This window comes from Ruditapes philippinarum, unplaced genomic scaffold (assembly GCF_026571515.1).
Source record: "Ruditapes philippinarum isolate M1 unplaced genomic scaffold, ASM2657151v2 ctg19685_1_1_1_1, whole genome shotgun sequence".
NCBI lineage: Eukaryota > Metazoa > Mollusca > Bivalvia > Venerida > Veneridae > Ruditapes > Ruditapes philippinarum.
In genome coordinates this window covers 1-15,528 of record NW_026852115.1, presented here as the reverse complement: position 1 = coordinate 15,528, position 15,528 = coordinate 1, and the positions used below count along the sequence as shown (strand labels likewise).

Sequence of the window (15,528 nt, the reverse complement as noted above, 5' to 3'; positions counted from 1 at the left end):
CGATACCGAATACTCCAGAGCGTAGTACACAAATGAATCTGACTGTCGAGTAATGGAATAATACATGTCGGACTGTTTTGGCGAGAAGATTTTCGCTAAATTATTTTCATCAGTGTTTAACAACAGTTTATCGTGAACAAAATACCTCGAAATTAATAAGGATTTCAAATACGAAATGAAAATTCTCAATTTTAGAATTATAATATATTTGTTTTTATTCACGCTACATACGTATTACTTCACTGTGGTGCTGAGGTAGCGCGCTCGTTTAGGGTGTGAGAGGCCTAAGGTTCGAGGCAACATTTTTTTTTTTGAAGTTTCTTTTTTAAGGAAGTTGCCGAAATATGCAAGGATAAAGTGTGGCTGTAATAAAAAATGAAAAATGATTTTTGATGCAACTCTAAGCATGCAAAATTCCATATGTATCAATCACAAACTGTTAAACGCTGTCGCTGCGTAAGATGAATAATAGTATATAAAAATAAACTTATACAGGAAAGATCAGAAAATACCACAGAGCATGCAGCCCTTTGATTTAAAGAAGATGTGGAAATATATCTATTAGCAAATGAAAAGTCAACTTATTTGCTGTTGAAATAGTTCATTTAAAAACAAAAGAAATTATATAACATGAAATCGAGATTAATTATCATTCAGAAAAAATATCAGAACAGGTGATAATGCATTTTTAGTGTTCAATATACCTGATTATATCCTTTATCCGATTTGCCTGTGATGCAAGCAGAAAAATATATAAGTCACATAAATAGATTTTTAAATAATTTTTTTTTCAAAATCTTGAGAACTTTAAGATGGGTTGTTTGGAAAAGAATATAACACACATTTTATCCGCTTCTTCGTAATACATGTTATTTTTAATTATGCACGTCACACAATTTTTCTCCTCTCAAAATCCATAAACATTGATCGGTATATTTAAAAGTTACATAATAAGCGTAACTGATTAACTATATCATGATATTTAAACGTCCCGGTTGAATGAACAAACGTTCGCGTGCCAATCTGTTTGACACTTGCCGCCTGACCAATCCAGTTATTCAAAGGAAGTGTACAATACAAATTTTGTAATATTATGTAATACAGGGGTAATAAAATTTTATCTTTAACACCCTGCTGTTTCAATTTAAATTACTGATGTCAAGTCAAGTAAAGTCAAATAATTTATTGGCAAAAACATATGTATACATGTTCATCGCCAAGTAACATTTTGGCGGTACAAAGTACAGAAAAGTAAGATACATACATGATAAATTATACATATACATAATTATTTATCAGCGTACATTATTTCAAACAAATGTATTAAGTAGATTCATTTCTCAGTTGCATTGCTGAATAAACAAATTTTGCTAAGTTAACAATTACATTTTTGTTCGTACATTTCATTATTGATATGAATTTATTTAGATTAGGCCATGAGCAATAATATCTAGGTAAACATGTTTTCATTAAGTCGTTATAATATGGACATACTAATAAGAAGTGATATTCAGTTTCAATTGTTTCATATTGCATTTTGTACAGAGGCGTTGGTTTCTTTCAATATGTCTATGTCTACCCTCTTCAATAGCTAATTTTTGTGCGAAGAGCACCTAAACCTTGATAGCATTTTACGATGTTTTTACATTATTAATACAACTTAAAAATTTTTCTTGGGTAAATTCAATTTTAAACAAAATTAAACTTTCTAACTTTGAGAAAGTATTAAGTTCGGCACACCATTGCTGTAGCTGCTGATCATAAATTCTTTGTATAATAGTATTAACATGCACAAGTGAAATATTATCATTATTCCATAGACATGAAAAACCTAAGTCTGACAACATATTTTTTAACATTTTTGACCAAGCTATTTAACAAATATTACCATTTGCATCTTTTAAAAATACCAAACTTGTATAAAAGAGAGTTTGGGGATTTCATAATTCTGTACAAGTACTTAACAATTCTGACTTTTCGCAGAACTAATAATGGAAATCGTCCAAATTCACCAAGAACCGCTGATGTTGTAGTTTTGCTGACGTACACCAAGAACTTGTTTTTAAAAATTTCAAATGTACCTTTTCGATGTCTGGTGCCTTATGAAAAACCCATACCTCTGAACTATATGTAAGAATCGGTAAAACCATGCTATCAAAAATTTTGATTTTTTCTGTGACATTAAGGGAAATTGATTCAAAAGAGAATTAACAGAGTATATAGTGCTTTAAGCGCTTGATTAGATAACGCCTTTTGGGCTTGATAAAAATTCCCATTAGACGATAATGTAACACCAAGATAGGTGAATGACTTAACAACGCTAAGTAGCTCATTATTGTAATATATCTTTACATTTTCATTTCTATTTCCAGATTTAAAAACCATAGCAACCGTTTTTTCTACATTCACCACAATACCCCACTTAGTACAATATGTATGAAGTTTATTAAGGAGGCATTGCAATCCTTCCTTAGAATAAGAGAATAAAACTGTATCGTCCGCAAATAATAGTAAAAAATATTTGTATATTATCTAATAAAATGTATCAACATTATCTATTTGTAAATTTTTCGTGCATATCATTTACGAAGAAAATAAATAACAATGGTGAGAGTGTTTCCCATATAACTCTCAAAATTATATGTCAGGCAACCATTTGCTCTTACACAAGATTTCACACAATTATACATACTTCGTAACATTGTTTACAACTTTATATGATACACCAGATTCAATCAATTTAAAACCATATTCCATTTCTGTATAACATATCAAAACATTTTTTGAAATCAATAAATGATGCATATACCTTTTCTTTTCATGACGTATTATCTTATTAATAATTGAACATAAAACAAAAATGCAATCAGTTTAGTACTTTTATCTTTCCTAAAACCATACTGGAATCATTCAATATTTCATTACTTTCGGCCCATTTACGTAATCTCATGTCTAACAATATTGAGAAAAGTTTAGAAAATATACTAGTAAGGGTGATACCCCTGTAATTATTCACATCATTAGGTTACCCTTCTTGGGCACTGGTACAATAATACCACTACACCACGATTCAGGATATTCATTTGAATTGAAAATATGATTAAACAATTTACATAATATTGGTGCTAAAATTGTTTTGCATTCAATAAATATCTCCGGAATAAGTTTATCTATACCAGCACTTTTACCACTCTTAAGGGTAGAAATAGCCTTTATCACATCATCGATCGTGATGGAAAAGTCGTCTAATGATACCTTTAACAAAGACATGTGTGTGCCCGTTTTGACCATTGAATTATTACTCCCGCACATTTTCGTAGATCTGTTAAAAAAATTCACGTTTTCAGTACTTACCGCCTTAAGTCATCCCAAAATTAATATTTTTTGGGTGACATAACATGAAATCGCATCTATTAAAGCCTTAAAGTATGATAAACTGTAGATATCGTTATTGCTTTTTGCCCTACGCAGAATGCGCATGCGCGAAATGCAACATTCGTTGCTATGGAAAATCGTATTGTAAAAAGGTCTATAATGTTCAAATTCAAATGGACGTTTAAATAAACAATATGTATATAATCTAAACGAGTTATCAATTGGAGAATACCAAATTTGATAAAATATGACTAAAATTCGTTGTTAAATAATACTAAATCTAAATGCAGTAAACTGATTTTCCCACATAAAAAACAAGCAGTCTGCCCTAAATTAAAATAGTCACACCTAAATATTGAAAAGATTCTACAATTTCAATTCTAGTGTTATACAAAAAAAAAACATAAGATGTATGTCTACCATTTTCAAAAATCATAACTTTTGCTTTAGACACTTTTAATTTCAGATTCCACATTTCTTCTATTTGGCCCTTTTCAACTTGGGTGGTTCCAATATTCCTACTTAAATACTGTATAATGACCCTTAAGATATGTTGTCTGCTTTATAAATTTGTCTTTTGACGTCTTGTCTGTGATATGCAGGTTTCAGAACCTCAGATCTCCTTTCAAAATTCCATTTTATTTAGTTCCGCCGATTTTTTTCTGTTTAAGACACACGCATTCTTTTATTTGGGGACCATACGCCGCTTTACATGGAATGGAACTACTGTGTCACAGTGAAGATTCCAAGATAACCACCGTATGAACACATCTGCGGATGTTTCTAAATCCAAAATTTCATTATTTTCGTGTTTAAATGTTGAATTTTGCTTAAGCCAGTGCTAGGGGGTATGGACGGTGACTTGCACTTCTCAGTACCGTCCATGAACAGGCTCAATCAAACTGACCCTGCAACATTTTCAAAATTGCCGTGTCGGGCATTCTTTAGGGATTCTGTCTTTCTCTATTTTTTATCTATTCTTTTAAATGCAGAATAATACCGTTTCATTAGTTAAAAGATAATTAATTAAGTGGGAAACAACCACATCTTTCGTCTTCAGACTCTACATATCTAAACATTATATATGATGAAAAATTTACATGTAGAGTAAATATCAGACATATAAATATATTTTGAATTAAATCTGGGTTGTTTTTCTCTTCTTTTAGTTAGAAAATAATTATTTTTCTAATATGGATTAAATTTCTACTTATCCCAGTAAAAGTAAGGAACTTTTTTTTCTATTTTTTATATAAATTTTTACTACCTTATTGAACACGCATTTGCGGTATATCCATGTAACAGTCAACAAAATTTAATTTGTCATTTTGTATAGTAGGGGAAATATAAAACAGGCCTTTGGGCATTTTACACATGCTACAAAAACGAGGAAATTGACTTGAAAGGTGTGTTTTATTGAAGCTCAATTATCGATTTTGATTAATAACTTTACGATTGTTATTGTTAGACACTTTTGTATACCAGAGTATTTAACATTGGATTATAAGGAAGAAATAAAAATGAAATTTAATAGAAATTGCCTATTTTGTGTAATTTTAATCTTGACAATTTCCTTCAGTGAAGCTAGACATCTTAAGGGGAAAATATCGGATGCTGCCACGAGAATATCACAATCTTTAAATCAACAAAGTATTATGCAATCCGGAAATGATAATTCTGTATTAAAAAGGAACAGTAATTCAGTCGTCGCAATATCACAAAATGACAGAAACAACAAAACAAAGATGTCGTCGAAACCACAGCTTGGAGAATTTAAATCAATACCAAACATACTGCATGAACACTCCGAACAGCAAGATCGCGAGACAACTTTGTTAACTAAGAAACAAAGCGATGTAACCAAGGGTGGAACGGATTCTTTCGTCTCCAGTAACATTATTCAACATGTGAACCAGCATCATCCAAACGCAAGCAAAACAATAACAAATGCTATTGCTGTAAAAGAAAGAAATGGGGATAATACAAAAAGTAATGAATTTGAATTGAATATAAGAACAAACTCACTTCAAAATAATGAGAATCATGGTTTGCACAAAGATAATAATATAAAACCAGGAGCAAAGACTCTAGGTTCAAGTGTTCAATCTGTTTCGGAAAACGATGCTGTAGTTGTAGCTAAAGACGATTCAAAAAATCGTCTACGACCGACTGTTACTGTTTTTATCGAGGAGAAAAATCCGAATGGCCACACTCAAAGAGTCATTGCAAGCAGTGGAGATGGTGTCATAAAGAGTAAAACTGTGCATGTCAACGATGAAACGTTAGATTCCAATGGAAGTGAAAGAGTTTCTCCTAATGATATACTTAACACTGATGATTCGTCAAATAAATTAGAAAATAATAAGGTATCCCCTAATGTGATACATAATAATGATGCCACAACTAACATAATAGAGCACAGTGATGTCCAAGCTGATGTAATAGGACAAAGCGATGTCCCATCGAACCATATAGAACACAGTGGTGTCCCAGTTAATGGAGTAGAACACATCGATGTCCAAGCTAATGGAGTAGAACACAGCGTTTTTCCATCTAATGTTATAGAACACAGTGATGTCCCAGCTAATGAAGTAGAAAGTAACGAAGTCCCAGCTAATGTTGATGAACACAGTGATGACCTAACTGGTGTTGATGATGTTTTAGAAAAGGAAATCAAGCATACCGATAGCTTATCTGTTGATAAAGAACACAGCGATGTCTCAGCTAATTTACTTGTTACAGGAACCAATGTAGATTCAGCTAACATTATTGAAGACGGTGAAATTTCAGCTAATGCAGTTAATATCAATAAAGTTTCATCTGATATAAAAGTACACGATAAAGACTCGTCTAGTGATAGAGAAAATAATGAAATTTCTTCTGACAAAATAAATAACAATGAAGTCCATGCTGATCAAATGAAAACTAACGAAGTGCTGCACGAAAACACGTTAAGGAAGGAGGATACAGGACATAAAGCTATGACAAGGAATGAAGCGATAAGTGAAAATTATGATTCGAAGATAACCCCCACAATGGCAGTTTTGGATAACGCATATGACAATAAAATGCCTTTGAAAAACATAGTGGAACCAGCAGAAGCTAATGCTGACAATCTGCACAATGTTGACACTACAGGTACCAGTATATGTATCACTAGTTGACTTTTTCTGGCTGTATTAATAACAGTATTTTGTTTATTTTCTTATACTGTAAAAGTATGTTATTGATTTTGTATACATACATACATACATACATACATACATACATACATACATACATACATACATACATACATACATACATACATACATACATACATACATACATACATACATACATACATACATACATACATACATACATACATACATACATACATACATACATACATACATACATACATACATACATACATACATACATACATACATACATACATACATACATACATACATACATACATACATACATACATACATACATACATACATACATACATACATACATACATACATACATACATATATACGTACGTACGTACGTACATACAAACACGCACGCATGCATGCATGCACGCACGCACGCACGCACGCACGCACGCACATACATACATACAAAACACATGTGCTTTCTTTAATTCACAAATAATTTTCGTTATGTTTTCAGGCAACGCTGTCAGAGATATTTCAATACCTGAAACGACAGTGATAACAACAGAATCACCAACAGTAATGGCAACAACGTGGAGTAGATCTACAAAGATGACAACTCCTACAACACCTAAAATTGTGAACAAGAACCGGCCCACAGCTGCAGCGCCTACAGTGCGAAGACCAGAGGATGTAACACCGCTTGATATATTTACTTCTGATATAAAATATCAGAGGTTCCCTAGGCCAATGAGTCTAACAACTTTAAAGAACAAGGTAATTGAATAATAGGCACCTCTTTATTTAGAAACAGGATCATGATCTCTCTTTAGTTTAGTTTAAACATTTTTATTCTAGCTCGATTGCAAAACAAGTTCTTGCAACTTATATTAATCACTTTCGTACTGGTGGCATATGAAGAAATATGGTTGTGACCTGAGTAGGGAACCCATGATCCCTGTGTTGAGCGGCAGACACCCTAACCAAGAGGCAACCGCTCCCCTCGTGATCTCTCTTTCGACTCTGTTCATGTTTGTAAAAACTTCATGGCACGAATGATTATATTCACTGTTTGTAAAATTTATACAACTTTTGTTAACTCCTTAGGTTCTAGAAGTGCCTGCTCTCGGATATACTAGCGTCAGGAAAGTAGGTGCTTCGTACATGGAAAAAAAATTAACTTATGTTCTTTTTAAGCTCTTATTACTTTTTGTATGGAAATAAATTTCCATAACAATACCTTTCACAAAATGATGGATAATATTATTTTATAATAATATATTTTCTCTTGAAATGATATCTTTGCTTTCAGTGTTAGCATAGATGAAACTTAGTGTTGTTATATTTTTTTTTGGTCATTGATTCCAGCACTTGAAAAGTGTTGAAAATTGAGTATCGCTCATTCTAGTATTCTTATTCACAACAAAAGTCTGAATTATCTTTCTTTATTATTAATTATTAAAACAGGTGCTTGGTAAACCGTTAAAGAAGTTGTACATTCTGGAGGAGTCGGAGAAGAAGTTGTTTCAACACGTGCGTCAGCTAGAGGCGATATATACAATAGAGGACGGAGAACTTTATGTATCTTTTCTATTCCGGTAAGACATTACTCATATCCTGGATTCTGTTTAAATAGTTTTTCACGTTCATATTTTCAATTTGGTGATATAAAGCATACATGTAAGGGAAATCACTCTGAAATGAAGAGCAGCTTAAACCACCATGATTATGATATACGATCGATCTGTCTTAAAGAGTATAAAACTATATATAATGAAATATTTTCATAAAATTTATATTATGTTGTTCCTAATGGCTGATTAGCAAAAGAGTTATTATGAAGAATGTATCTCTTATTTAACAAACATGAATATTGTACGTAAACAGAACATAGTATTATGCTGTTATTTGAAGAAGGGATTTAAACAAGTGACCGACAATTAAGCAAAGATTTTGTCCTTCTTAGAAAAAAATATACAATCATATTATTCATTCGACTATTTTGGAAGCATTCTTTTTCAAAATTTAAACAATAATTGTATGAAGTCCAGGCAAAAGCCTATAACAAAATTAGAACTACTAACATAGATCAGATGGGGCACTTAAATCAGAAAGATATACAAAACAATAAAATATGCTAAAATGATTTGAAAATCGTAATTTTATGCTATTTTAGCTTAGAAATTTTGCACATATGTTATTGGTCTAGACCTACATCAAATGGAACATTAATCTCGATTAAAAATATTTCCAGTCCGTCATGTGCAAAACAAAGCGGAGTCGCTTTAAATGCAGAATTTTATTAGCAAGTAAATAGAATTTATGCGCATTGTCTAAATCCTTTTCAGTGACAATGACAATGTATATTGACTGATTATATAAAACTGTTCCATTGGCGCGATTCCTATAGCGTCCGTGACCGATGGGAAGGTCGTTGATTTCAAAAACAATTGACACTCATCGCAGTTGGTTTGAATCCCGACAGGGGCTTTGGGTTCTTTCATGTGAGGAAGCTATCCAGCTAACTTACAGAACCTTGGTTGTTCACCTCAGGTGCCCGTGCGTACCCGAAATAATGCACGGAAGAGCACCCGATGTCTTCATCCACCAGTAAAGCTGAAAATTCGCCATGTGTTGGTGCGAGTTAAAACCCAACCGAAAATTAATATTAGAGAAAGTAAAAGGAAACGAGAACTTGAATCAGCACATTTAGATAAATCGTTTTCTTCTTTCTTTTTATAGATTTATATACTCAAGAAAATGCCAAGAAATCAAAAAATTTAAAATGGGAAATCTTGTTGGAAACACAGATATTGCAATGTTTGAAAAAGGTAAACCTAGCATTCATTTATTATACGGATATATATTCATTCTTCGTTTTTGAATTTGAGAAAAGAAATGAATAAATCAAGCTATTAATGAATACATAGATGTTTTTTATCTTATAACTTTTATTTCTGAAAGAATATATAAGTTGCTGCAAAATGTAGAAATGATTGTTCAAACAACACATAGACGCTTGAATTTTTCAATCAATTTCCTGATACAATGATCGAGTTTGCCCGGTGGATTTGCTTTTTTGAAACAAACCATTCTGATATGTATTCATTTATGTAATAGGATTTTCAATATAAAATGCAAAATTTAACTACATGTATAAACAAAATAGAATTTGGTCATACTATACTTTTGCTGAATGTTTATTGCCTATGGTAGGCAAAATTCACATTGTTAATTATCCGAATAAAACATTGACATATTTTATAGATTTATTATAATGTTACTGTTATTTAATATTTAAATATATTTAATTGTTTAGTACGTCCTCATTAAATCATTAAACTCGTAAATTGACAATTCAAAGAACTGTAGTATATTCGTGTGTTATAGTTCTTTAAGCCCTTAGCCTGCTGCTGCCCATGCGACCGGTGCAGACTAATATCATCTGGCACATTAATTGAGTCTGATCATGGTCTGTACTGTTCGCTATTCAGTTAGTAAACATTTTCAAATTTTACAGATTGAAAGATATACATGTTCATTTAAGATATATAGCGGGAAAATTACTTAATTTGATTTAGGGGCCTATATCTATTATTACATTCTGTATTTCTATATAAAATGAAATAGGTTACATAAATTGAAAATTAAAATATTAATTACGATACTTTTTTGTATTACACAGAAATGGATGATGGGAAAACGGAGCGTATAATGTTTTTCTCAGAGCGCCCAGAGGACTATGTATTCTTTATGTCCTGCACGGATATGAAGACGTCACCATACGCGTGCAGAGATACTTATTATGTCACATTAGACACAACACATGATCCACCAAATCAGTTTCCGTGGGCCGATGCAGCAAATGAACTCGAGTCCAAACTTAGCATAACGTTTGAGGATCCGAGATTTATTTTCAACTTCGTACTTTTGCGTAAGTTATTTCACTGTATAATGATTAATTAATATGTGTAACGTCTGTATAAAAGATGGTATCTATGTTGCATACAAAAAGTCATAGATTCTGGGGATGTTTTTTTGTTTCTATTTTTATATGCAATACTTTTGTAGAAAATTGTATTCTAGATCTATGTTGGAGGAAAAACATGTTTTGGATAACCTCACAACCACCATACAAAACCACACGGATACAGCTTTTCCTTGACTTTTCCCAGTGCTTTGAGATTTCCGTCCCTTATAAAGTTCGTGAGATTTAAGTGTTATTAGCTAATCTAGAGTATATTTTGTATAGTAGATTTAAAAAATATTATTCATAACTTAAACATAAACCAATCAAAACTACTAGTAATTTCATTGAAATTCACTTCTATATATAGAGGATATTGAATGAGTGTAAGTTCAATACTGAATTTATTGCACGAGTTGAATAAAATTATATTATGCGAGCCTCTGGCGAGCATAATATTATTTTATTCAACTAGTGCAATAAATTCAGTAATGAACTTACACGAATTTAATATTCTATTTATCACATACCCAAAATAAAGACCGTTGAAAGTGAAATAAGAGTCAATTTTCATTGACGCGCCTATAGTATAACGCTAATATTTAGCGCTTCTTTACATTATGTTTGTATAACGCTAATGACGTCACGTCAAAATATATGCACGGCCGTGCAATACCATTTTACGGAGTCGCAAAATCGGCACGGGTGTGTGATAAACATGTAGTAAGCATTGCGATGTTATTTGTTTGCTGTAGATGTTCTGTTATATCTATGTTTCTTTAATTTTATTGCAGCTTGTGCTAGAAGTTCATGATGGAGCTGACAAACTGAGATAATAATGATGCCAAAAGTTCTCCGAAACAAATGTCAGAACTCGTGTAATGTCTGTGATGAATATTTTTCCTGATACAACTGATCAATCTGAAAAATATGACACTATTATAAAGGGTGCTGTATATGTCATGAAGCGGGAAATCATCGGAATAAATGTTTTTAAGGGTGCTGTTACTAACATAACATCAGAATTTCGTTGATTTATCGCAGTTTTCAACTTTCAACTCTGAGGGATTCGCGTGGCAGAGGAAATACTATATGGATCTATGTTTAATATTTTGTCCGTTTTAATGTGGTAGTGAATTAACAAAGTTGAAGTCAGTATGGTATCCTTAGATTTATTACTCGTAACATAATGCGTACATAACTTTAAGTTACAGATGCAGTTTGGCATAATTTGGAGAAAAAACCACCAACAACGTTAAAAGTATTAAACACTGCTTCAACAATAATTATTATTTTACTAGTTCTTCTGTCAATGTAAAATGACGTTATCTGTTGTAGTCTATGTACAAACAGCGGGTATTTAACTTATTCAGCGTTCATACTCGGGTCTCGTCGAAATAGTAGTCTCCATGAATAATGCCTTTTGTTACAAAATGAATGTTGAAAAGTATATTTTGACAAACAATTATTAAGGGTTTCCATTATTTGGTCTCTTCTATGTACATAACTAACTGTCGGCTATTTCCTCTATGGAACACTTTAACCTTCTCACATCAACCACAGCCTTTGTTGTAACAATTCTGGAAAAAGAAGCAGAAAAACCGCATTAATGTGTTCAGTATACATGTAATTAATATTATTACATGACTTCTATCTGTCATTTTCTTTTCGTCTTATAGTATAACTTATATAACATTTTAACTTTAATATATTTAATCCTTGTGGGTCGGTAATTCTGTATATAGTACTACTAATTGCAGAAAATTAATTTATAAGATTAAAACAATGATGTGTTTCTAAGTTCATGTCTTGCACCTCATTAACAATAGTTTTACTTGTATTGCCGCGCTAATCATTCTACATTGTTTGCAAAATGTGGAAAATGACTTGGGATCGCTCAAAACGGAAAAGAAAATGATATTACTTTATTACATGCTTTTCGGTGGTTTATAGAAATATATCAGTGATATAAAACTGGTAATTTCACTGTTTGAAACAGTGAAATTACCACTTTGATAATTTCACTGTTTTGAATTTAGGCCCCTTATGTTGTTTCAGTGAAATACCAGCGTGCACAGAACTGGGTACCAACTTAATGACGTGACGTCAGTAAATGACGTCATGTTGCAATTTTATTTGGCGCGCTTTTCATTCGGTATTAGGTTTAATGTCTTTTTAAAACGTTTCTTTGCATATAATAAAAAGAAAATTTGTTTAGTTTAGTGTAAGATCGAAATATATTTCACCTTGTGAACACCAAAAGTTCATATTTCACTCGTGGCTGCGCCACTCGTGAAATATACCTTTTGGTGCTCACTCGGTGAAATATATTCCGATCTTACACTGAACTAAACAAATATCCTCTATTTAATCATTAATAAATTTATAAAACTGTGCCATGAAATAATAAACTTTCTTTGAATAGCTTTCACTCGATTCTTGTGTCGGTAAAGAAAGGCATATATCACGTTTTTATTTGTTTTGGTCGTCGGACCAAACAAATAATGGTAGCGAAATTTCAGACCCTGGTGTTCTTATTTGCAAATACCGAAAGTAGTCCAACTCCTCGAAGCGATTACTTCCCTTCACATGAACATTAACGCCGAAAAAATAAGGGGAGTTCACTGCGTAAAGATTGTCAAATGACAGGCGCATTAATTTTCGTAACGACGAAATAGTTCCCGATTGGTCGAAGATTTCTAATATAGTGTTATTCTTATATATATATACATGCTTATATTCAGCTCCATGATTATTAACTTCAGTGTTAAACAACGTTAAACAACAGGTTTACCGTGAACAAAATATATCGAAATTAATAAGGATTATAAACTCTAATTTAGCATGATATGGTATTCTTCAGGCCGTTATCTCATAACTCACCATGGTCGAGGGATTTACACGTTCACTTTAGAAGCGAGAGGTCTGGAGTTCAAATCCCAGTTCAGGCAACTCATGTTTTTTTTGTTTTGGTTTTTTGTTTTGGCTTTTTGTTTAAGCCAAATAAACATTGAATTGAATATCAGTGTTGCAATAAGTCTTATAGCCAATTTAATATAGTGATAACACTGGAAACAGCATTGGTGACACTATACAAACAAATTGGTTTATAATCTCACAACCTTCACCTTTCTGACATTCTGAGACCCAAACAAATTCAGCGCCTTCTGTGCTTTGATTATTATATATACTAGAATACTTACTAGTTCCTCCATGTAGTCAGTCTGTCAGGATGTATAATTCTGAAATAAAGTGTTTACCAAATATATGTGCTTCATATTCAGGGTTCATATATTTGTAAAACAGAAATTACCTAAATAAACTGATAAATCATATAAAGATGTGTATAAACAGTTTCTAAAATAGTAACAAGATAATGTAATGCTTAATAACCAAAATTAACAAAAAGATGGAACGCTGAGAGAGTATACAAGCACAATGACATGTCTTTCAGTTTTTCTTTAACGTATTCTTTTGTCTATTTGGTATATTTGACCGTCTTATTCTATTATACAAATTACAATTTGCTGACTTATTAAAAAATATATTTGCATAATTGTATTATGACGTAGCAGATATGTTTATCTATATTTACAACTCAAAAAAAAATCCAAGAGTGATTAAGTAACTGACTGAAGTATTCTTACTTACATTTGACAATTTGGTGACGTTTTGATATAAACAATGCCATTTCTCACTATGAACGCTTTCAATTTTGGACACGTGCCATCTACAGCTGTTGTTCCACTCGATGTTTGTACTTCAAATAAGTTACTGCAAATAATTTTAGGAAATTCACTTTTAGCAATAATATCATTTAAAATTATATTAACGACTGATTGTACATGTACAATTATACCGTAACTAACTCTATGCAAAATATGTAAATCTTAACAGGTTTATATACGTATACGTACATCTATCCGAACGGATTTATATGTATGTAAGAAAAACTAACTTTCAGTTAATGAAAGAAAAAGAGAATAAGCATATAAATCTTCTTACGATGCTCCTTTTCCCTGACTGTTTGGCCCGTAGCCTTTCAACTGCTTTGCAACATCTAAATTAACAGACCTACAATTTATAACATGATTTGAATACCTTACTTTATACAATAAATAACAAGATAATGGTATAGGTCATATTTTGTAATTCACATTAATATGGTGCATATAAATTACAACTTCGTTCATATTGTAACAATCAATAATGTTTACAGTGATTGAATTCTATTAAAGGCGGTGCTAGGGTGCTTTAACTGTCCATTTTATCATTATAGCATGTGAACATTTACAATTAACTAGATAATTCTTTGTTGTCATTATCCTATATGTAAATGTAAAAAAAAAAATCCATTTAATGATATAGAAACCGGACATAATAATTTATACACTGACAAAATATTACAATGATTCAAGAAATTTTTATGTATCACATATCATAAAAATGATATTCATGGAGAAAGAAATGAAATATATATTAATTTCTTACTCAAAACTAAACTATAGTAAGATAACAAACTTAAATGAATTTTTTTAAGAATTTAATTGATATTTGAAGTTCATACATATCATATTTGCTTTTTACTTACTAATATAATGTTTATAATGTTTAAAAGAAAACAGAAAGGCCCCGCCTCCACAATGTTAAGATGAAACCTGCAGAATTGTAATTTTTTTTGCTCTTTTTTTCAAATTTGTTCATAAAAGACAATGAAACGAGCAATTTCCTCCACGAAGTTACAACGGTTTGAATAGTCTTCTTTATTCATATTTAATTGGAATAGGTGATCCGGATGGATGAACCAAATGTAACAAAATTTTTTTGTAAAAATGCACGTTTCAGCTTCATTGTTTTGTGAAATCATAATAAAAGATAATGGTATAATTACATTTTTCAAAATTATGATTTTTGAAGACGTTACTTACAACTGACAGTATCATCTCAACATCAAAGATAACTTTATTGCCTTCAATACGGAACGGAAAACGTGCACATGGTCCATGCTGTATTCCTTCAGGAACTTCAGGTTTC

The 15,528-nt window shown here is 31.6% G+C and overlaps 1 protein-coding gene and 1 long non-coding RNA gene across 2 annotated transcripts; one reads left to right on the top strand and one right to left on the bottom strand.

Moving 5' to 3' along the window:
- The first annotated feature begins 4,755 nt into the window (after positions 1-4,755).
- Positions 4,756-11,514, top strand: LOC132749570 (uncharacterized). Its single transcript, XM_060739384.1, has 6 exons — positions 4,756-6,513; positions 7,045-7,304; positions 7,995-8,125; positions 9,270-9,358; positions 10,213-10,461; positions 11,289-11,514. Exons 1-6 carry the CDS (start codon positions 4,896-4,898, stop codon positions 11,306-11,308), a joined length of 2,367 nt encoding a protein of 788 aa, XP_060595367.1. The 5' UTR covers positions 4,756-4,895; the 3' UTR covers positions 11,309-11,514.
- Positions 11,515-11,654: 140 nt separating this feature from the next.
- LOC132749578 (uncharacterized) lies at positions 11,655-14,608 on the bottom strand. Its single transcript, XR_009628440.1, has 4 exons — positions 14,500-14,608; positions 14,146-14,268; positions 13,698-13,736; positions 11,655-12,074 (listed from the first exon to the last, which is right to left on the bottom strand). It is a non-coding gene; the product is annotated as an uncharacterized LOC132749578 (long non-coding RNA).
- Positions 14,609-15,528: the final 920 nt, after the last annotated feature.

What these genes read in the sequence shown, in the direction of transcription:
- LOC132749570 (XM_060739384.1), top strand. Translation starts at nt 4,896, where the DNA reads ATGAAATTTAATAGAAATTGCCTATTTTGTGTAATTTTAATCTTGACA. An exon ending in TATGTATCTTTTCTATTCCG is followed by an intron (nt 8,126 to 9,269) that starts GTAAGACATTAC and finishes TTCTTTTTATAG; the next exon opens with ATTTATATACTCAAGAAAAT. An exon ending in TTTCAACTTCGTACTTTTGC is followed by an intron (nt 10,462 to 11,288) that starts GTAAGTTATTTC and finishes ATTTTATTGCAG; the next exon opens with CTTGTGCTAGAAGTTCATGA.